At 49.2% G+C, this 22,902-nt stretch overlaps 1 protein-coding gene across 1 annotated transcript; it reads left to right on the forward strand.

Annotated features, from left to right (window-relative positions):
• Positions 1-298: 298 nt before the first annotated feature.
• On the forward strand, positions 299-22,369 carry SDHB (succinate dehydrogenase complex iron sulfur subunit B). The gene is made up of 8 exons (XM_055140358.1): positions 299-515; positions 8,140-8,267; positions 14,525-14,610; positions 16,611-16,747; positions 17,510-17,626; positions 19,633-19,734; positions 21,155-21,277; positions 22,137-22,369. The coding sequence occupies exons 1-8, from the start codon at positions 444-446 to the stop codon at positions 22,212-22,214; spliced, it is 843 nt and encodes a 280-aa protein (XP_054996333.1). The 5' UTR covers positions 299-443; the 3' UTR covers positions 22,215-22,369.
• The last annotated feature ends 533 nt before the right edge of the window (positions 22,370-22,902 follow it).

Consider the following 22,902-nt stretch of genomic DNA (forward strand, 5'->3'; position numbering starts at 1 on the left):
CTCGCGAGATCCGGACGCGCAGCGCTACAACCTGGACGAACAGTCCAACCAGCCGCCCTCTGTGCCCTTTCTCTAACAGAAAAGTCCCACAGCGCCTGAAAGACCCCGCCCCTTGTGCTGTTAGCCCCACCCCTTCACCACCCTCCCTCCCAGACTCCGCCCACCCTCCGAGACCCCGCCCATCTTCCATGACTCCGCCCAGATTCGCCCGCCCGCCCAGACTCCGCCCCTCCCTTCCTCAAGGACGGTCTCACCGCAGGAACGCGGGAGGAAGGCGCGACTGCGCATGCGCCACGCCGACCCGCGGGTCCCGCCCTCTCGGCGCGGCACTCGGTGGCTCCTGGCCGGCTAGCGGGGCCTCCCCGCGGCGGCGGCGGCGCGGTGCTCGGCGGGACGCGGGCGGAGGACGACCTCGGGGCCGAGGGGCGGGGCGTCAGACCAAGATGGCGGCCGTGGCTGCGGTCTCCTTGAGGCGCCGCTTCGCGGGCGCCGCGGTCGGCGGAGCCTGCCTGCAGGTGAGTGCCAGGAGCCGGCCGCGGGGGGCGCTGGGGGCGCGGGCCCGGCCGGGACCCGCGGGGCGGCGGCGGCGGCGGCGGCCGCGGGGCCGGGCCCGGAGCACCCTGCGGGCCCCCGGGGCGTGAGCGCCCCTCGGGCCCCGGAGCGGCGCCGGCGGCGGCTCTGCCAGCTTGGCGGCAGCCTGTGCATTGCGCAGTGCAAACTTTTTTTTTTTAAGATTTTTTTTTTCTCCTTAAGAAGAATAGGTGTGAAGTCCAGAGAAGGACCTTGGGTTGCTCAAGGTCACATGGCCGGTGGGGGAGGAGGGGACGCCGAAGGGAAAGCGGCGGGCTGCGACGCCCGTCTCTGCCCCCGACGACGGCCGCTGCGGAGGAGACGTGCCCGCGCCGAGTAACGGGGCCCGGGCGCCGCGCCCGCCCCAGGCTGCCGGCCTGCGGCACTGGCTGGACCCGTCCCCGACGCGGCCCGGGCCGGGGGGCAGCGGGAAACGGGCGCCCCAGCTCCGCGCCCACCCCAGCCCCTCCGCTCCGACCTCCGCTCTGCCGGGCAAGGGAAGCAGTGGGCACAGGGGCTCCGGGTGTCCGAAGGCCTTGCAAGCCGCTTCCTTGCGCGGGCTCCCGCGGAGGCTTTGTAAGGTGGGGCAAGCGAGAATTCATGTCCTGCTGGAGATTTGAAACTAGGGCCCCCCCCCTAAAATATATATATGTTGTTATTATTTTTACCTGTAAGTCTCACAATGAGAGATATTACTGGTGCCCGCTCGAACAAATCGATGAGCAACGGGATGACAGTGACAGTGATTTTTACTTGTTCAGAATATCGATGAGGAAATAGTGGCGATGGTGCGCGGTAACTGTGTACTGGATACTTCCTGGTAACCTTATTACCTACGCTGTCACTTAAGATTTGTTTTAGGAAGAAATGTCACATCCAGAATCTATACCCATGTGCTTGTGCTTTTGAAAAAAACTTCTAGCATACATCTGGGCAGAGGGAAAAGCGTATAAGGAGTGGTTCCTACCCCTTCTTGCACTCACGTGAAAATATCACTCCTTTTAAGTGGCTTCTTCTAATCCTAACTTTCCAGGGTGACATTGAGCAAATTGTTTTATGATCTTTCAGAAAGGAAATAGGGGAGGAAGAGTGCCTATTAGAACCCCAAGGTGATGTTTTTTGGGCGTTCATTGTGATTAATAATGACCTTGTTCGCTGTTCCTTTCGTAATTGCTGAACCAGCAGTTGTGAGAGCGTGTTAAAGCTCTGCTCGGTCCCTGGAGACTAGTTTCATAGGTCACTGCTAAGATTCTAGGCGAGGCCCTGCAGAGCTTCCTGAGGGCAGAGATATGGAATAGCCTGCCCAACTCCTATGGTAAACGTGCAGTCCATATCCACAGAAGCCACCCCAGACAATCTAGTGGTGAGCTTAGTGGCTGGGTCCCCATCTGTAATATTCCCAGGACTGTAAACATAGTAGGATTTTTCCTCTGAATTCCTTTTCTATGCTGTGGAAATACCGTTCTGCCTCTAAGTATTTAACTGCCAGGTGTTAACTGTTGGCATCGTGGCTGCTTGGACCTGAGGTTGAAAACCTAGAATACTTCTCTGATCAGAATAATACAAGGATTAAAAAGAATAATACAAGGATTGGGGCCTGGAGCGACAGCACAACGGGTAGGGTGTTTGCCTTGCATATGGGTGACCCGGGTTCGGTTCCCAGCATCCCATATGGTCCCCTGAGCACCGCCAGGAGTAATTCCTGAGTGCAGAGCCAGGAGTAACCCCTGTGCATCGCTGGGTGTCATCCAAAAAGGAAAAAAAAAAAGAATACAAGGATTGATAGCGTTCTCCAGTATTGCCACTATTTTCTGGGCTATGCCAGGTGCTCTTATCCTCTTAATCTTATGGGCTAGATTTTAATACATCCTGAAAAAGAGGAAATAAATACAAAGAAGTTAAACAGTTTGCCGCTAAACTCATAACTACCAAGTGGCGGCAGAGCTTGGATTTGAATAGCACTCGCACTTTTTTTGTTTCGTTTCTGAGAGGGCCTGCCCAGCAGTGCTCAAGCTCCCATGGAAAGTTATGCTTATCTTCCAGTACTCAGTTTTGTTTTATTTTTTTCATTTTCATTTTAAGCTCCATGGTTTATAATACTTTAATTACAACACCTCATGCATAACACATTCCTGCACCGCACCGTACCCTCCACCAGAGCGTCTACTTCCATTGTCCACACAGTGCCAAACCCCCTTTACTCCCACGCGCCCCTCCTGTGCTGAGCTTCCTACTGAAGACCAGTTCTCAGTCTCTGTTGCCTTTGGGCATTTGTTACAGCCCTACTTTGTTTCTTCATATCCCACTTAGGAGAGAGAGAGAGCAGTCTCAGATACTCAGTTTTATAGAATGAGGTAAAATGCTTTCGAAGTATTCTGTAACTGATGTCTTGCTTCATTAAAAATTTACATTACCCAGATTTCATAGTATACTCAGCCACTAGGTGTTATAGATTGAGGCAAAAATAAAATTGCTTTTGGACTAGAGATATAATACAGCAGGAAGGGCACTTACAGCTGACCGGGTTTGATCCCCATTATCCCATATGGTACCCTGAGTGCAGAACCATGAGTAACCCCTGAGCACAGCCGAGTGTGGCCCAAAGAACAACAACAAAAATGCTTTTAAGGAGCCAGAGGAGATGATGGCTCAAATAGTCCTTGCATGCAGGAACCCCAGGTTTGACACTCTTTGGCACCTCAGCCCCCCACACACTGCTGGGTGTGGCTCCCCAAAAATACATGGACTGTCTTCCATTGTGGGTGTTGCTATAAATTGCTGGAACAAGAAAAAAGCTCAAATTTTGCCCACTTCCCAGCTTCCCTATATCCTCCTTGTCTTGCTATGACTAAAAATTGACTGCTTGTGTGTGTGTGTGTGTGTGTGTGTGTTCCTACACTCATGCTCTCCATCCCATTACTTACTCAAGAATAACTTCCAACAGTTCTCCATTCTGTTCTCATATTGCTGGCTTTCCCAAACACAACACGCAAGCATTTGTAAATTTTATTTTTGTTTTGTTTTGGAGCCGCCCTTGGCAGTGCTCATGGCTCTGTGCCACAAAATAACTCCAGGCAGAATTCAGAGTACCATACAGGGTTTTGTACATCGAACCCAGGTTAGTCTGATACAAGGCAAATGCCCCTCTCACTGTGCTTTCTCTCTGGCCACAAGCATGCCGAAATTTTTCCCATCTTCAAAAAAGAAGTAGGAGGGGCTTCCAGACACAGGAGCTTCCCAGCTTGGAAGCGAGCCTGGTCCAAGCATGCTGAGTCCCAAATGCCTAGCCCTAGCGGACTGAGGATGTGAGCACACGTTGCTAGAGGGCAGGGAGGACATTAGCCAGTATTGGTGTCAGGTTTAGCACTGAGTAGGACTAATCTTGGAAGAGACTTCAAGCCAGTGACACGCCCAGGTATACCAGTCTTCGGGCTGAAAACTCGGGGGCCTTCTCTGGAGGGGCTCAGGCCCTGCCGAAGTCCCAGCAGGGCCACATCTCACGGCCTCTGGCATATAAACATCCGAGCTTCACAACTAATCTCAGGAGACCTAATCTCAAGAGGAAGAGCCCAGTTCTACAGGTCTGGGAGCATGTGACCACATATGCTGCAGTATTGCTTGTCCAGATTCCACAATACTGACAGCCTCGTTGGAGCACAGCAGATTAAATGGCAAAGTAGCGTAGAAGCCCACTAAGCCCATTAAGCAAAAACAGTATCACGGAAGGCTCAACAGCACAGCAAGATAAATCCCCAGACTTGACTGAAGACTTAATAATGCCATTGTGAGATATAATTTGTAAGAAGCAATATAAAATTATTTTGTGCATGGTAGTCAGGCAGGCTTGGTGGTGGGAAAATGGGGACACGGGTGGAGGGAGGGTCACAATGGTAGTGGGATTGGTGTTGAGACATTGCCTGAAATGACATTATGAAAAGTTTGTAAAACACGCTGTTACAAATGAAGGTAGACGAAAAAAACTAAGCAAGGGCTGGTTAAATTGTACAGTGGGTAGGGTGTCTGGCTTGCCGACCGGGTTTAATCCTCAGCAGTGACAGAGGTGGACCAAAAACAGAAAAGCAAATTTGGGCCAGAGATAGTACAGTGGGAAAGGGACTGCTTCCTGAGTACAGATCCAGGGGTACCTGAGTAATCCCCCAACCTCCCCAATAGCCCTGTGTGCCTGGATGAGCATAGCACCTCATTCTCAGATCATCTGATCACATTTTCCACTCATTGTGATCTCAGTTTCCTCTCCTAATTCCTGGGATCGGTTCCCTCACCCCAAACTTGAATTTAAATTAGTTGTTTTGAAAAAAAAAATAGTGACATTTTTAGGGTATGCCAAAACATGTTGCAGTGTGTTGTCTTATGATACCGGGATGTGATGCGGCCTTTTATTTCTTCTGTCTCACATCACGATATGATAGTAGTTTTTAGATAAATCCAACCCCTTTGAGGAACATCTACTACATAGTCAGCTGTGTCAACTTTGTGGGGACGGGGGTTCCTTTTAGAGACCAAACCTAAGATCTCACAAGTGCAAGGAAGACAAGTGCTCTTCCACTGAGCCGCAGCTACCCAGACTAAAAGTAGATAGGAAGTGGGGGATTAGACTATGGCGTCAAAGTCAGGACCTTGCAAATCAATCTGAGCATTAGCCCTCCAGGTGTAAAATATACCTGGCAGCAGCCTGCAGATAATGGAATTGCGTCAGCCTTTGGGACCCTGGAGTGACACTGACAACCCCGAGCCTCAGGTTTGTTTTTGTTTTGGCCTCAAGCTTAGGGGCAGGGGACTTAGTGCAAGGACTGGAGGGAAGGTGGTGCTACTCTGACCTGCAGGCTGGGACCTCTGGGGGGAGTTAGGTGCTGGAGATCAAACTAAGATTGGTGGGGCCAGAGTGATAGCACAGCGGGTAGGGCATTTGCCTTGCACAGGGCCAATTCAGGTTCGATCCCCGGCATCCCATATGGTCCCCCAAGCACCGCCGGGAGTAATTCCTAAGTGCAGAGCCAGGAGTGACCCCTGAGCATCTCCAGGTGTGACCCAAAGAGTGGGGGTGGGAAACCGGTTGGTTGAAGTCCAGTGGCCTTCACTAGTACTTAAGTAGGAAACAAATGTGTTTGTTTTTATTCCCCTGGTGGTTAATTTGAGCCCTGCCTGGGGTGACTCCCACACCTCACTGTGCTCTCTCCAGGATGCACACTGGCAGCTGAAGTGCAGTCAATGGTTGTACCTAGAGCCCACGCTTCCTGACTGCACTTACACATCTTTCCAGTTGCAATGTTTCATGCACTGCAACTGGAAAGTTGCACCCTTCATGGCATCCGGGATCCCACACACCAGAGCTCCCTGGACCACTCTTCGGAGTACACAGGACACCAAGGATTTAAATTGGTGCCTGTACGCTTGCCTGCCCCATGCTATTCCTGGGCCTTCTTTTTGTTTATCTATCTGGGGCTGGGCCTTACTCTGGTGTTCAGGGGTTGCTCCTGTGTTTCTGGGCACCTTGTGCCCATGGATCAAGCCCAGGCCTACTATCTCTCTCCCTGGCACTTGTCTCACTGACTTGGAAAGAGTTTGGTGATTTTTTAAAAATGAAGACATAAGGCCAGAGCAATAGCACAGCCAGTAGTAGTGTTTGCGTTGCACGGAGCCAATTCAGGTTCAATCCCCACACCTCATACGGTCCCCAAACCCCCCAGGAGTGATTCATGAGTGCAAAACCTGGAGTAAGCCCCAAGCACAACCAGGTGTGGCCCAAAACAAACAAAAAAACAAAACTAGAGTACCTCCTGGTGGTTACCATCCTGGTGACTTGGTCCCAGAGAAACTAGACTTAATGTTCACACAAAAACCTGCCCACAGATACAGATGCTCATTACAACTTTATTCATGATAGCCTCAAATAATGCACACCCTACACCATTGTTTGCCTGTGTACTGGCACCGGAATAAAAGAGAAGCTGTCAAAAACTACTGATGTAGATATCTGTCAGTGGGTGCATGCATCTTGGCAATGGAATACTACTCAGTAATATTGAAGTACACAGTAGCATTGGCTGGACTTGCAGAGAATTATGCTGAATGGGATAAAAAGGTCTGGGGGCTGGAGCCATACACCAGGTAAGGTACTTGCCTCGCACGTGGCCAAACCAGGCCCAATCTCATATGGTCTCCTGAGCATCACTAGGTGTGGCCCAAAACAAAAAAGTGCCCCCAAAAGAGTCTCACACTCAGAGGCCAGACAGATAGTGGATGGGGCACTTGCCTTGCACACAGCCACCCGGGTTCTGCTCCTGGAACCCCGTGTGGCCCCCTGAGCACCAGTAGGTGTGACTCAAAAATAGACAAAAGTAATCCCTGGTGGAAGCCTTATGAGTGTAAATGTATTGTTAGTGTTCTAGTTTTGAGACTGTGTTAGGACTCACAAGCTGTTGCCAGATACGAGGTTTGTGGACTTAGTGTTTCTTACAATTTCATACCTCATTAAATCTAGCAAAAGCAACAGTCGTGGTGGGAAGCATTGAACAAAGAAACGTTACTGAGCTATCCATTTTTTTAAAAACTCCTTTTCCTCCTCTGTACCACAAGGTGGCATCAACCAGTTGTTCCTGCCATTTTGCAGAAGGGATCTCTAGTTGGAAAGCATTCATTTGAGAAATAACTTTAGTTTGAAGGCTGTTCCTACCCAGCTGGTGATAGAATCGTACAGTCCAGCTTTCATCCTCACACATTTGCCTCTCATGGAGGAGAAATGTTTATATTTTCTTTTTGTTTGTTTTGCTTTTTGTTTTTGGGGGCACACCCAGCTATGCTCAGGGCTTACTCCTGACTCTGTACTCAAGGATCACATCTAGCAGTGCTCAGGGGACCATATCGAATGCCGGGGTACTTCCAGATGTAACCCCAAGCCCAAAGCAAGTAAAATCAAAAAAGCACCCTCACAGAAATACCTCAAATGTGTGGCAACTGTCTGCACAACCCAAGACCCGTTTAACTTGACACATAAAATTAATCGTCAGTCCCCAGCAGATAAACGGCCTCACTCCACAAAATGCCACTGCAGAGTGGGGCCAGGCAGGCTCTGGGCAGATAGGCTTCTCAGCTGCCCTGTGCCCACCTCTCCTAGGCCTTGATGCATGTTCCTCAGCTTTAATCACCCCTTTCTCCATCGGGTTCCGGCTTACATGTAATCTTGGGTTTCTTTCACTCGCGTGTCTGCTGTGTTCTTTGACAGCACTCTACTTTCTCACCGTATCTCTCTCCTGTTGCTGCGAACCCTTAATCCTTTCTTGCTCACAACAAAGTAGGCTCTAAAAGGCAAGGGCTGTGTGTGTGCTGCCACATGCCTTTCGGGTCCCCGCACCACATGATGGGTGCTGCTTGTTGGATGTTGTTCCTTTCCCAGGAAAACCATGTCAGTAATGTATGGATTTGAATCATTATTGTAACTTACAGTGCCAGCTAAATAGGGTCTACCTCAGATTTTCAGTAATTGGTTTTCCTTCTGATGTTTGTTTGTTTGTTTGTTTGTTTGTTTGTTTGTTTGTTTGTTTTCCCCAGGCCTGCAGAGGAACTCAGACAGCTGCAGCTGCAGCTCCTCGAATCAAGAAGTTCGCGATTTACAGATGGGACCCCGACAAGACTGGGGACAAACCTCGGATGCAAACCTACGAAGTTGATCTGAATAAGTGAGTACCCCAGAAAGCAGGTATTTGATGATGAGGGTAAGTTCTTGATCTGATTCAAGAACATGCTTTTCCCATTCTTAGAAGAAGTTAGGGGCTGGAGCGATAGCACAGCGGGTAGGGCATTTGCCTTGCACGCAGCCGACCCGGGTTTGATTCCCAGCATCCCACATGGTCCCCCAAGCACCACCAGCAGTAACCCCTGAATATCCCCAGGTGTGACCCAAAAAGCAAAAAAATGAAAGTGCTTAGGAGACTGGAGAGAGAGTACACGGCATTAAGACACTTGCCTTGTACAGTACCTTCCCACGTTTAATACCTGGCACTCCTTATGGCCCCTGAACCTACCAGGAATAAACCCCAAGCACCACCAAGTGTGGAACGCCCTCCTCCAAAAAAAAAATGGCATTAGAAAAAATGTGGGTTTCACCAGAAGGAGGAGAGAGCATCATGAAGTAAAAGAGAGGAATTTTATGCCCCAAGGGATGTGCGTGAACCCAGAATGAAATTCCACTTTAATTTTTAAATGCTGAATGGTTTTAAATTTGCTTATTTTTAATCTGAATTTTTTTTTTCCTCTTGGGTCACACCCAGCAATGCTCAGGGGTTACTCCTGGCTCTGCACTCAGGAATTACTCCTGGCAGTATTTGGGGAGCCATTTGGAATTCCAGGGATCAAACCCAAGTCAGCCGTGTGCAAGGCAAACACCCTTCCCACTGTACTATTGCTCTAACCCCAATACTAATTTTCTTAGGATGATGATAGGACAAGATAGAATAGTAGCTTTAAATATTCAAAATGGCCTTACCTATGTTAGTTTTCTATTTCTTTTTGTTGGCTTTTTTTTCCGGGGGGGGGGTTGTTTATTAAATTCAAGGCCTCACACATGCAAGACAAATGCTCTGCCACTGAGCCATGTCCTGACCCTTTTTTTCTTTTTATTTATTTTTAATTTGAGGGCCACACGGGACTCTTCTCAGGGCTTATTCCTGGAGCTGCAGGGATTCTTAACTTGGCTAACCACGTGCAAGGCAAGTGCCTTCCTTGCTATACTATGTATCCAGCTCCTGTTTTTTATTTCTGTCATAAAATTGCCACAAGTTTTATTTGGTTTTGGGGCTATACACAGTAAGTTCGAGAGCTACTCTCAGCCCAGCACTAAGGGGACCAAGTAGTGCCAGGTATCAAACCAGTGGTTCCTGTATGCAAAGCGGACACTCCAGCTCACTGAGCCAGCTCCGCTGCCCACAGATTGCCACTGATTCAGTAGCTGAAGACAGCATTTACATAGTAAGGCCCTGTGGGTCAGAAGTTTGATAAGATTCAGCCCAGTCAGCGTCAGCCTGTTGTGTTCATTTCTGAAAACTGAGGGGGTGACCACTTTGTGCTCCCTTGGGCATTTGGCAGAATTCACTTCCATACAGTTGAGACAGAGGTGCCCTGGTTTTTGTTGTTTCGGTTTTGTTTTTTTTTTTGGGGGGGGTGGGGGTGAGTGGAAGGGGGTTGGACCATACTTGGCTGTACTCGGGCTGATCCTGGTTCAGTGGTCAGGGGCCACTCCAGACAATGTTTGGGGAACCACATGCGGTGCCGGAGATTCAAACTGGGGTCAGTGGGATGCAAAGTAGCCACAGGGTGTGGCCCAAGCCCCTTCCCCTCAACACCCAAAATAAGGACACCACTGGAATTCTGTTTCACTTTGGTTTGGGGAGCCACACCTGGCAGTGCTCAGGGCTTACTCCTGACTCTGCTCAGGAATCATTTCTGGCGATGCTTAGGGAACCTTATAGGGCATTGGGAACTGAGTCTGGGTTGACCGTGTGCAAAGAACAAACCCTACTGTTGTTCCAGCCCTGGAGTTTGGTATTTAGAGAGCAGATATTTCAAAGAGAAAATAAGACTTTCCAGTAAGTGCAAATTAAAGAATTGGTAGCCAAAAGACTTAGTACATGAAATGCTAGAGAAAGTTACTCAGGTTGAGGAAAAATAGAATGAGGTGGCACTCAACTGTTTTAGTGAAAGAGAAATAAAACACTTTCAAACCAAAATTAAATCTTGATATCACATATAATGTAATGTATTGATCATACATAAGGTATCTGTAATATTGTATCATTTAGCATAATGTGTTGATCATGCATATTGTTACTATAACATAAGAGCAAGAAATAAAGTTGCCCACAAGATTGCAAATTGCTCATATTAAACTAAGTGATACAATATTAACTCTAGAAAAGTTAAGGCTTAGAGTCCTATAGTAACTTTTTATTAGAATTTTTGCTTTGTCGGGGCCAGATCCAGCAGTGCTCAGGAGTTACTCCCTGAGCTTTCATTTTAATTTGGGGCCAGAGAGCTAAGACAGGGGTAAAAGTGTTTGCAAATTTTTGGTATTTATCAAACCTGAGGATTTGTTGGGGTTTTTTTAGATTTAGAAGTGTATTTTATATCTAATATAAATTTATAGCTATTGGGCTGAAGAGATAGTACAGTGGGTTAAGGCGTTTGCCTTGTGTGTGTCCAACAGGGCTTACCTCTGACTCTTCTGGGAGACTTTTATGGGATGCCAAGGATTGAATCTGAGTTGGCCATATGCACAGCAGGAGCCCTACCTGCTATACTATTGCTCCAACCCTTGTTTCTTTTCTTTCTTTTTTTTTTTTTTTAAATTTTTAACAAAAGTGTTAGTATCAAAATTGAGTTACATGTGGGACTCCTTGTTACAGATGGCTTGATGTAGGGATAACACCTACACATTTGGTGAGTTGAAGTGTTAGAAATTAAGTACTGAGGGGCTAGAGCAATAGCACAGTGGGTAGGGCTTGCATTCGACCTACCTGGGTTTGAATCCCAGCATCCCATATGGTCCCCTGCGCACTGCCAGGAGTAATTCCCAAGTGTAGAACCAGGAGTAACCCCTGTGCATCGCTGGGTGTGACCCAAAAAGCAAAAAAAAAGAAAGAAAGAAATTAAGTACTGAAAAAGAATAATAGTAGAGAAAAACAAGAGCTTTTCCATGTAAGATGATGGGATCTAAAAAAAAAAAAACAGAAGGGGCTGGAGCGTTAGCACAGCAAGCAGGTAGGGCGTTTGCCTTGTACGCGGCCGACCCAGCGACCCAGGTTCGATTCCCAGCATCCCACATGGTCCCCTGAGCACTGCCAGGAGTAATTGCTGAGTGCATAAGCCAGGAGTGACCCCTGTGCTTTGCCGGGTGTGACCCAAAAACAAAGCAAAAAAAAAAAAAAAAAACAGAAGAGAAAAGATGATAAAGTCTAGGCCAGGAAACTGGCTCAGCGGGCTGGCGCTGTATGCTTTGCACCTGGGAGCCCTGGATTTAGTTCCCAGCACCACAGGGGCCCCCAAGCACTGCCAGGTGTGACTGCTTCCCACCACCACCCCCCCCAAAAAAAAACATGGTAGACTTAGGCTCTTATCTTTTTTAAAGAATTTACCAAGTTCTCAGAAACGAAGAGGCAAAAACACCATGGCCAGCCCAAGTCTCTAGTTATTCTGCCAAAACGGATGCCCCATGCCACAATTCTGTTTTAACCACTGATGTAACTCAACACCAAATGAAACCTGGCTCCCGGTCGGCTTTCTGTGAAGAACTAAGCAAGCAACCATCAGCTTGTCTACTGTGGCACTTGAAGACCTCAAAACACTAATGATAACACTTCCTCATCCTAGAATAGCAGAGGTGGTTTTTTTTTAAAGGTTGCAGTTCCCATTTTTAGCAGAGGGTGTTTGTATGGGGATCCAAGAGATAGTACTGCAGGTAAGGATGACCTGGGGTTGATACCCCACCACCCCCAATGGTCCCGAGTCCCACCAGGATTGATCCCTGAGCACAGAGCAGGAGTAAACCTTGAGCATCTTTAAATGTGGCCCAAAAAACAAACCAAAAAAAGTGGGTATATGTATACTGCTGATAGTGCATGTTAACCGAACTTTTTAGTTATTTTGCAAGATTCATGTATACATCAGTTGTCACATTTTAAATTTGTAGTCTTATCTGTCAAATACATCAGTAAAACTGGTGGGAGTTGGGAGGAGATATGGATAAAACTGTAGGAAATAAGGGAGATGGGATTTCTTTTAAATTCCATACCTAGAAAAATGCTGAAAGGAATGAGCAAGGAAGTAGATGTCACTGTCACACACACACACACACACACACACACACACACACACCGTTGCCCATCGATTTGCTAGAGCGGGTACCAGTAACGTCTCCATTGTGAGACTTGTTTGTTACTGTTTTTGGCATATCACATACACCACAGGTAGCTTGCCAGGCTCTGCTGTGAGGGCGGGATACTCTCGGTAGCTTGCCAGACTCTCCAAGAGGGGCAGAGGAATCAGAAGCTGGGTCAGCCACATGCAAGGCAAGCGCCCTACTCACTGTGCTATCGCTCCAACCCCAGAAATATTGAGCACTTATCTATGTGCCAGGAACTGTGAAAACAGCGTGCTTTTATTTAACTTCACAAAATTCTATGATAGGAATGTTAGCTTAGGGCTAGAGAGTACGACACATAAGGTTGGGTCAGCCTTGCACATGGCTGACCCAAAGTCCGTCCCCAGCACCCAATACGGTCCCTAACCCCCACCAGATATGACTCAAAAATAAAGGAGAAATGTTAACTTCATCTTTTAAATAAAGAGACTCAATGAGGTATTTCCGTAGACTTAGTCTGTGTGACGGTAGTCCTAATAAACCAAATGTGTCACCGACACCATTCTAAGTTTTATTTTCCCGTGCACCGATTCCTCAGCAGCAGTCCTGTGTGCTGCTGCTCTCTGTGCCACATAGCGGGGAAGCTAAGCAGAGACTGAGTGGTGTGCCTGTGACCTGGCGAGCATGGGTCAGATGAGACTGTCAGGCCCCAGGTGTGAGGGCTCCTGCTCCTGTACTTCCTCCCAGTTCCCATGTGCACAGAGCACTCAGTGCCCTGGACTAGGGACCTGTGTGATTTTTCTTTTATTCTCTGTACCATGTTGGGGTGGTTGGTTTGGGGGGCTTCCACCTGACTGCTCAAGGTTTTCTCTTGACTCTGTATTCAGGGTCTCTCCTGGCAGGAATCTGGGACCATAGCAGTTTCAGGTATCAAACCCAGGTCAGGGGCAGCAAGATAGTACAGCGGGCATTTGCACAAAAAAACCAAAGTCAGTCACATGCAAAGCAAACACCTTCCCTGCTCTCCTATTTCTCCAATCTCCCAGCCTTGCTTTCTGTTGTGGTAATACATTACTAATGAGACATTTAAAACTACTTAATGCCTAGATCCTTAATATTAAAACAAAAAAAAAATTAAATAACTTATTTAGGGAGACTTTGCAGGGAACACTAGAAATTATAAAATTAGGTGAGGGATAGTACAGGGTGTAATGCACTTGCCTTGCATGTGGCTAGTCCAGTTCAAATGCCCAACACCCCATATGGTGCCCCAAGTACCGCCAAGAATTACTCCTGAACAGAGAGCCCCTGAACAGCACCAGGTGTCGGGGATGGAGGAATAGCACAGCGGGTAGGGCGTTTGCCTTGCACTCGAACAACCCAGGTTCGAATCCTAGCATCCCATACGGTCCCCTGAGCACCGCCAGGGGTGATTCCTGAGTGCAGAGCCAGGAGTAACCCCTGAGCACCGCCAGGGGTGACCCAAAAAGCAAAAAAAGAACAGCACCAGGTGTGACCCCAATACCAAAACATAGTCGAGATCAGGTGGGAGTGAAGCTCCAGCCCCAGGGGTGAGCCGTGCACACTGCCTGTGGGAGGGCAGCACAGAGCCCAGAGGAGCCCCAGACACCTCACTGCGGGCATGGTCTTCCCCAAGGAGAGAAAGGAAAATTCAAACAGAACTGCTAGAATACAGAAGTTGTTTCATAACTTCCTGGCGTCCCTGCTTTAGCTTTCCATTTCTTCACAGGGTATATGCGCACGCCATGATTATTGAACTCGAGCTCTGGCGGTGTGGCTCAGCAGGCGAGCACATGCATGCAGAGTCTGAGTTTGATCCTTCGCACCACAAAAGGGAATAAATTAAAATCTCAAATTAAGATGTGACAAAACTAAGGCCAGTGAACATTCTGAAAATGACCTGAGGAGGCCGGCTGGATGAGGAGTCACCGCTACAGAGCTTCTTGGTCACTGATCGTTTGTGCGCAGAAGGCCTTTACCATAGTGCCTCCTTGGTCACCAATCAGTTATGCACAGAAGGCCTTTCCCATCATGTAATTGGGATTTTTTTATCTTTGTCAGATGTGGTCCTATGGTGTTGGATGCTTTAATCAAAATTAAGAACGAAATTGATTCTACCTTGACTTTCCGAAGATCATGCAGAGAAGGTAAGTCTTTCCTTCCCCCTTGATTCGTTGATTCCCACAGGAGCCCCAGCGCGGCCCTGACTGCCAAGACACAGAATAGGTACAGCCCTCTGGCCCTGGACCTTGCTGAACAGGGAGCTTCCTGTTCTTCGGTACATGAGTTACCACCAAACCACAATTCAGATTGGTTTCAGAGTTTGCTTCCTTCCAGGAACTTTTCTTTCGTGTGGTTTCTCATGCACTGCCACACCCTTCAGGCTCTTAATTCACATGCGCTACTAGTCACATTTCCAACTGCTGAGCTTGTTCTTAAAGGGGGTGGAAATGGAGTTTGTCAACTACGGCTGATGCATATGCATGTTTAATTCTTGTCCACCCTGGGGGTGCATATGCCCCACCCCAGCTGCCAGCCTCTAGTGCTCAGCACAGCAGGTAGGAATGTACTAAATTGATAGAGCATTTCCCTCGGGACTGGAGAGAGAAAATACAGCTGGTAAAGCACTTGCCCTGCACATGGCCAAAACTGGTTCAAATCCCTAGCACCCCGTATTGTCCCCCAGGTCCCAGCAAGGTTGGCCATGTGCAAGGCAAACCCTTTAACCCCGTACTGTGGCTCCAGCCCAGGCACCTTTCAAGTGTTTAATATTTACATGCGGCTGACTCTGCCTGCGTTTCAGCACCGCATGCCTTCCCAGTATCGTCACTGCTGTGCCCGGGTCATTCTCAGTACTACATCCTCGTGTCCTGACATTGAACCACTGGAGAATTGCCGGGAGTTGTCCCCAAGGAACAGTACTTGGGAGTCCTAATCCTAAATCCTGATTCTAAGACATCTGTTTGAGATTGAGCTACTCTTAGAGAACTAGAGTTAATGTGTTTTTTAAAAAATGGAAAGATACTCTAATTGTTTGACTAAATCCTGATGTTCAAAACACATTCGGCACTAATCCCATTCGTTCCCATCTGAGTCTTGGCAACACAGGAAATATGAATACTTTTCAATTACCTTTTTACATAAGATTCTTTCAGAGTCAAGCATATAAGGTGTGACCCATGTGGACTGAAAAATGACTCACTTTTTTTTCCTTTTTTCAGGGGCAAGGGGGCTTTTAAAGAGATGATTTATTAGATTGATGTTTTGTGTGCAGGGTTTGGGGGATCTACACCTGGTAGTGCTCAGGAGACTGTAGTCCTGGGGATCAAACCATGCCTCCTAAGTGTAAAACATACACTCCAGCCCTTTGAGCCGTTTCGCTGGCCCTGTATATATTCTCTAACAAACACATACCGTGGAGCACATGCGTTGTGGAAACAACAGAATAATAAACTCTTTGGATAATCTGTAACTGAGCCTAAACTTGAGATAACAAAGGTAATGTTGATTTGCTCTGACTTACTATATGTGTTCGAGTTTTCATCAAATAACAGTGACTTTTGATACAGGCTCATTTATCTCCCAGAATATTGTGCGACTAGCTGGGGGTGCGGCTCAGAGGTAGAGCACTTCCCTTGCAAGTGTGAGACCCTAGGTTCTGTCATCACACACACCCAAAAATAAACACTGCCGCATGGAACTGGGCCTGGGCCGGCGGTGCCGGACTCCTTCCACCCTTGCTGCCATCCTAGTGCCTGTCCTTTTGTTACTTCCACCCTCAAGGTTGTCTCATGGCCACAAAATGGTGTTTTGTTTCGTTTTGCAGTACCAAGGATTAAACTCTAAGCTTTATACACCTAACTCACACTTTACATCACATCCTTGGCCCCACAAAATGGTTCTTAGGATTACAGCCTTTTTTTTTTTTTCTTTTTTTTGGGTCATACCTGGCTCATGCACTCAGGAATTACCCCTGGCGGTGCTCAGAGGACCATATGGGATGCTGGGAATCGAACCCGGGTTGGCTGCATGCAAGGCAAATGCCCTACCCACTGTGCTATTGCTCCAGCCCCCAGATTACAGCCTTTAAGGGCCAGCGACATAGTACATAGTACAGGTGCCAAGGTGTTGTTTGTTTCTCTCCCAGGTATCTGCGGCTCCTGTGCAATGAACATCAACGGAGGCAACACGCTGGCTTGCACCCGAAGGATTGACACCAACCTCAACAAAGTCTCCAAAATCTACCCTCTCCCACATATGTATGTGATTAAGGACCTTGTTCCTGTGAGTTGCTGCATCTCTTCCCACCACCACCCCTCTTTTTTTTTTTTTAACTTGAAATATTGTTTGCATGGGGGAGACGAGTGTATGTGTTGCGTTTTGGTTCTGTGGAGCAGACTTGTTTGTTTCATTAAGGAATTTGAGTGGTGGAAGATAAGCACCGCAAGATGGTCATCCGTCAGCTCATCTGCTGAGAGGTGTCTGAGGATCACAGGACACATTTTAGAATTGGGACAGTCCCAGAAACGAAAAATTTGGCCACAGATATAAAATTCCTGTGGAAAAATTCCAGTTGGGAAATCAGCAGTTGCAAGCCTTCACCTCTGTCTCTGTACTGGACACTGTGCTCTGGGGAAAGGGAGAAAGGACTGTGGGCTCGGGACATTTCCCACACGCGTGAAGGGCAGATTGCTCAACCCCAGCTAACAGCGTGAGCATTTCTCCTTGCGTAATCTTCCTAGTGTCCGTGCCAGAGGAAGAGTGACTTCTGTCTGTCAAAGGGCAGGATGGGGCCCCAGCCATAGCACAGCGGATAGGGCGTTTGCCTTGTAGGCAGCCAACCTGCGTTCAATCCTCAGTATCTCATATGGTCCCCTCAAGCCTGCCAGAAGTAAGCCCTGGCACTGCCAGTTACGACCCAAAAATGGGGCGGGGGGGGGCGGGGTGACAGGAAAAGTAGGCCTTGTCTAAGGAATGGGGTAACTGAAAGCTGAGGGATAAAGATGAAATATGACCCGTTTTTCTCCTCTTCCTCTTAAATTTCAGGATTTGAACAACTTCTATGCTCAGTACAAATCCATCGAACCATATTTGAAGAAGAAGGATGAATCCCAGGAAGGCAAAAAGCAGTATCTGCAGTCCATAGAAGATCGTGAGAAACTGGTCATTAGTCCCTGTTTGTTGCCTTGATTTGAAGAATGTCTTTGCAGGGATATTTGCCAGGCAGTGTGCCTGGGGCGGGTGGGAGGGGTTGGGGGGGAAGGCGGACAGCTCTGGGAGGCAACAATGAGATAACTTGGACCATTCAGTGTGTCCTGAAAGGCAAGCCCTGATGGGGATCCTCTCAGGCCTCGAGGTGTGAGTCCAGAATGGACCAGGCTGCCCTGCCCTGCCCTGCCCACTGCTACCATGTTGCCAGCTGTTAGTCCTTCCCCTCCAAAAACAAACAAACAAAAAAACCCACAGTCATGTGTCATTTAATGACAGCAAAACGTCCTGGGACATGCCTGCACGTGATTGTGGCATGACCAGTCAGATAGTGTGCACACACAAACCTAGCTGTCACCAGCTGCTCCTCACCGCACTGCCTTAGCGTGTGAGTGCACCTCTGCCTGCCAGCTCCCCGTCGTACCCACGGAGTGGGATCGTTCACAGCACACCCGGGCCAGAGCCCCGAGGGTCTTGCCTGCCGCACCTCTGCTGTGTGGGCGCTCACAGGCCCCTGTCCCCTCGGACTTGCTGATTCTGTCTCTAGGCCCTTTTGTACCACTAGTCTCCTTTTGTACCACTCTCCCTGCTGACACGTCTCTGATCTGCGTCCTCTCTCCCAGCACCCTGCTCCATTAGTGTCCTTGAGGGAGAGGAAGAGATGGAAAGGGTGTCAAATGGGGATGGGTTCCCGCAACGTCCGTGCGCGGGGCCAAGGACATGTGTCCGAGAGTCCCCACTTCACGGGCTCCTCCACACAGCACCGAGAGACTCTTCTACCCGCCAGGCCACTGGCACTCACGGGCAGGGGCTCTCTCTGACACACTGCATCCCACTATCCTGCTGTCTATTAGTTTGCCAGTCGATATTGGTGAAAAGGAAGAATTGTGCCTTCAGAATATTAAACATTTTTCCATAAAAGACAGCCCTAGGACTGTGGATGTGATTCAGCAGTGGAGTCCATGCATGCTTTGCATGTGCGAGGCTCTGAGTGAGAATGCCTGTCTTGGAGGTGATGAGGGTCACTTTGGTAATGTTGTAAGAGCTGGCAGCCCGCTCCTCTTTCAAGAGTCTCATTTCTAGGACAGAGCTCTGCACCCTTTCAGACTCCCAGGGTTGGGCTGCAGAGAGAGTATTTGTTGAGACATTTGCGTTGTGTACACACAAATGTCTCAACAAATGTTTGGTACTGCATACAGTCAGTCCCCTGAGCACCACCAGGAGTGCTACATATAGTCAGTCCCCTGAGCAGGACTGGTCTAGCCTAACACCACCCCCTCCAATGAAACATAAACTCATAAAAGGAGACCTGGAGAGACAGCACAGCAGGTAAAGCAGGCGCTTGCCTTGCACACTGCTGATCCATGTTCGATCCCCAGCACCATACATACAGTCCCGTGAGTCCACCAGGAATGATCCCTGAGCACAGCTGGGTGTGGCACAAAACACAGAAACGTCAAACTCCCAGGGTGTCTGCCACATCAGGATTCAAGCTGGACTGGCTGCTCTGGTCCAGCTGGCCAGCTCACACTCCGGGGGCGGGGGGGGGGGGGGCTAGCAGATGTCTCCTTGATGTGGTTTCAATCATCAGAGGGGTCCCCAGAATTTATTTTTTAGGTAATCAAGATTTACTTAAGTACACAGCTTTTACATAGCCTTTGTACTTCCTTAGATAAATATCCTGAACATGACCTTTTTTTTTTTTTTTCAATTTTAAAAAGTCATAATGGGGGCTAGAGGGATAGTATAAAGGTTTAGGCCCTTAATAATTGGAGATGATTGGGGGGAGCACAGAGCTGTCCGAGGGGAGGAAGCACACCTAATGTGCTTGGGGGCCTTGCAGTGTCACGCTCAGACCCAGGCCTCCCCCGTGCAGTCCTGCACTCTGGCTCTTTGCGCCGCTCCTGGCCCATAGCTATTTTTTGAATGATCTCTAACTCCGCCCCTTTCTCCCCGTGCAGGACGGGCTTTACGAGTGCATTCTGTGCGCCTGCTGCAGCACCAGCTGCCCCAGCTACTGGTGGAATGGGGACAAATACCTGGGGCCTGCGGTTCTCATGCAGGTAAGGTGCTTCCCTAGTTGCTTTAGAAGAAATTCAAGTCCAGTCCAAGTCCAGTGGTAATAGACTTCATCGGCTTTCAGCTAGCTGGGCTCAGGTGACTGAGTAGATACACTGGTTGAAAGAGAGAGAGTACAGCAGGGAGAGTGCTTGCCTTGCACATGGCTGACTCAGGTTTAATCCCTGGCACCCCATGTGGTCCCTGAGACCACCAGGAATAACCCCTGAGCACCACCTGGTGTGACCCAAAAACAAAACAGTTACAAAACAATTTAAATAAGGGTTGAGGGCCAGAGAGCTAGAGAGATTGAGGCGCTTATCTTGCACTGGGCCAACCCCAGTTCATTACCCAGCGCTGCATATGGTTCTGACCCTCGAGCACCACCAGGAGTGACTCCTGAGCATAGCTGGGTGTGGCTCAGAACCAAAAAATAGTATAGAGAACCTGTCACTGTCATCCCGTTGCTCATCGATTTGTTCAAGTGGGCACCAGTAACGTCTCTCATTGAGAGACTTACTGTTTTTAGGGCTGGAGCAATAGCACAGCGGTTGGGCATTCGCCTTTAAAGCGGCCGACCCTTGGGGCCGGAGCGATAGCACAGCGGATAAGGCGTTTGCCTTGCACTCGGCCTACCTGGGTTTGATCCCCGGCATCCCATATGGTCCCCCAAGCACCGCCAGGAGTAATTCCTGAGTGCAAAGCCAGGAGTAACCCCTGAGCATCGCTGGGTGTGACCCAAAAAGAAAAAAAAAATGTTAAAGCGGCCAACCCGAGTTTGATTCCTCCGCCCCTCTCAGAGAGCCCGGCAAGCTACCGAGAGTATCGAGCCCTCTCGGCAGAGCCTGGCAAGCTACCCGTGCGTATTGGATAGCCAAAAACAGAGAACCTATCAGTGGAAATTCTTTTCTATCGCCAAGACAGATGAAGAGACTCATAACACAGTCCCTACCTTCTCTGGCCTGTAATCTGGGTGGGAGGCTAATAAGCACTAATAAACATGAAATAATTAGATGCCAGGTGGCATGTAATTAAACACCAGGGGAGCAGGAACATGTGGATTATAGGTCTGTGGGGATCCTCCATCAAAAGGAGTCATAGCATCACTGAGGACCTTTACTGAAAGGAGGCAGGAAGGGCTGGAGCTGTCCACAGCGTGTAAGGTGCTTGCCTTGCACACGGCTGACCCAGGCTTGAGTGCCAGCATCCCATACGGTCCTCCAAGCTCCGTCAGGAGTAACTCCTGAGCTCAGAGCCACGAGTTGTCCCTGAGCACCGCCAGATGTGTCTTAAAAAACAACAAAAAGATGGCAGGAAGCAGAGCGGGACAAGTCCTCTCAGTGAGAGGCGTCAGCCTCTGCGCCCGGGAGCTTCGGGCTGAGCCGAGTGCCGCCCTGCTCAGCTCTCCGGGCCTTGGTTTTCCAGGCCTATCGCTGGATGATCGACTCCAGAGATGACTTCACTGAGGAGCGCCTGGCCAAACTGCAGGACCCATTCTCGCTGTACCGCTGCCACACCATCATGAACTGCACAAAGACGTGTCCGAAGGTACGAGGGGCTGCCCTTCGCCCTGCCGTCCTCCCGGGTGAACACTCTTCCAGGGGCAGACTAGACTCACCAGCTCCCCGCAGGAGTCTCTGAACAGGATCCTGCGTTTGGTCTGCCTGAGGGAGCCTCCGGAGGGACCTAGTCTCTCTCCTTGCCTCTCCTCGGTGCTGCTCTGCTCTGCTCTCTGGCTCACCTCACTCTCGCTGTCCCCTGCTTGCCTGCTTCCTCCCAACCTCTAGCCATTCCCATCCGATTCCTCGGCCCCCTTTCCTCCAAGAGAACCTCACTGCCCAGCTCGGCTTTCCACGGCGGCACACGCAGGGCGGCTCAGCCTCAGGTCAGCAGGCAGGGAGCACACAGGCCACAGAGCTGCACACGCGCGCCCTGTCCGCAGAGACGGGCCGGGCAGTTTCCCATGGAGGGCAGTGAGGAGGCTGGCACCACTTCCCAAGGTCACTCGGGTCAGGGCCAGAAGTGGCCTTCTGCATCCCAGTCGTTTCTGTCACATACCTCAGATGCCGACGGTGACGTGTGAGAGACTGAGCTCTTTGGCTGCAGACAGAAGAGACGCTCTTTCCCGGGTGTCAGAGGGGCGGGGCCCTTGTGGGAGAGAGCCGAGCATTGCAGCAGGGGCGCAGCTGGAGTGCTCAGGGTCCCCTGCAGTGCTGGGATGGAAGCAGGCCTCCCACCTGCATCAGGCAGCCTTTGTCTCTCCAGCCCTGGGCTAAGGTCTCAAATGTCTGAAGACAGACTGGAGAAACTCGGATCCCCCGGGTTAGAGAGGACTAGATTTGCACGCCCCCTTCCTTGACTATGCTGTGGAAAAGTTGCGCTCTAAAAGGTACTGATTCTCTTAAAGGGGCTGAATCCGGGAAAAGCAATCGCTGAAATCAAGAAAATGATGGCAACCTATAAGGAGAAGAAAGCGTCTGCTTGACTGTCCCCACGGTTCAACGTGACCTGGTCGGCTCAGAGCTGGACATAATTTATATCTAATTTGGTTCCTTCAGAATTATTGATTTTCATGAATACTGCATGTATAATAAAAAAAAAATGTAAGGAAAGAATAAATGATACTTTACTAACAAAAAAGAGGCCTGTCTCTCTTTATGCACTGCGGAGAATGGAAGGGCTCCAGCAGGAGTGTGGTCTGAAGCCCTGAGCCACAGCGGCTGGGCCGGGTGCGGGATGGAATGGTGCCTCTTCACCGCACCAGCTGAACTACCTTGGGCAAGGAACTACCCTTGCCTCCTCCATTTGCTCATCAGGGAAATGGGTATCATAATTGCGCCCTCCTCACCCATACTGGCACTTACTCTGAGAACCCACTGAGTTTTAGTTTTTGTTACAGATCCCCCTGTGTTTAAGGAAAAAAAAGAGAGAAAACAGGCCCAAAATGAAGTCATTCATGCTTGGTCCCGCTAAGACTTGATAACCTACTAGCAGTTTTCAGCCTCCCCTAAAAGTCACTGTCATCCCATTGCTCATCGATTATGTTCGAGCGGGCACCAGTAATGTCTCTCATTGAGAGACTTTATTGTTACTGTTTTTGGCATATCACACGGATAGCTTGCCAGGCTCTGCTGCACAGGCTCAATACTCTGGGTAGCTTGCCAGGCTCTCCG

Source organism: Sorex araneus, chromosome 5 (genome assembly GCF_027595985.1).
Source record: "Sorex araneus isolate mSorAra2 chromosome 5, mSorAra2.pri, whole genome shotgun sequence".
Lineage (NCBI taxonomy): Eukaryota > Metazoa > Chordata > Mammalia > Eulipotyphla > Soricidae > Sorex > Sorex araneus.

Excerpts from the sequence above, each read along its gene's own strand:
- SDHB (XM_055140358.1), top strand. The coding sequence starts at position 444 with ATGGCGGCCGTGGCTGCGGTCTCCTTGAGGCGCCGCTTCGCGGGCGCC. Across the intron at positions 16,748-17,509 it reads TGATTAAGGACCTTGTTCCT|GATTTGAACAACTTCTATGC; the intron begins GTGAGTTGCTGC and ends CTTAAATTTCAG. Across the intron at positions 19,735-21,154 it reads GGCCTGCGGTTCTCATGCAG|GCCTATCGCTGGATGATCGA; the intron begins GTAAGGTGCTTC and ends TTGGTTTTCCAG.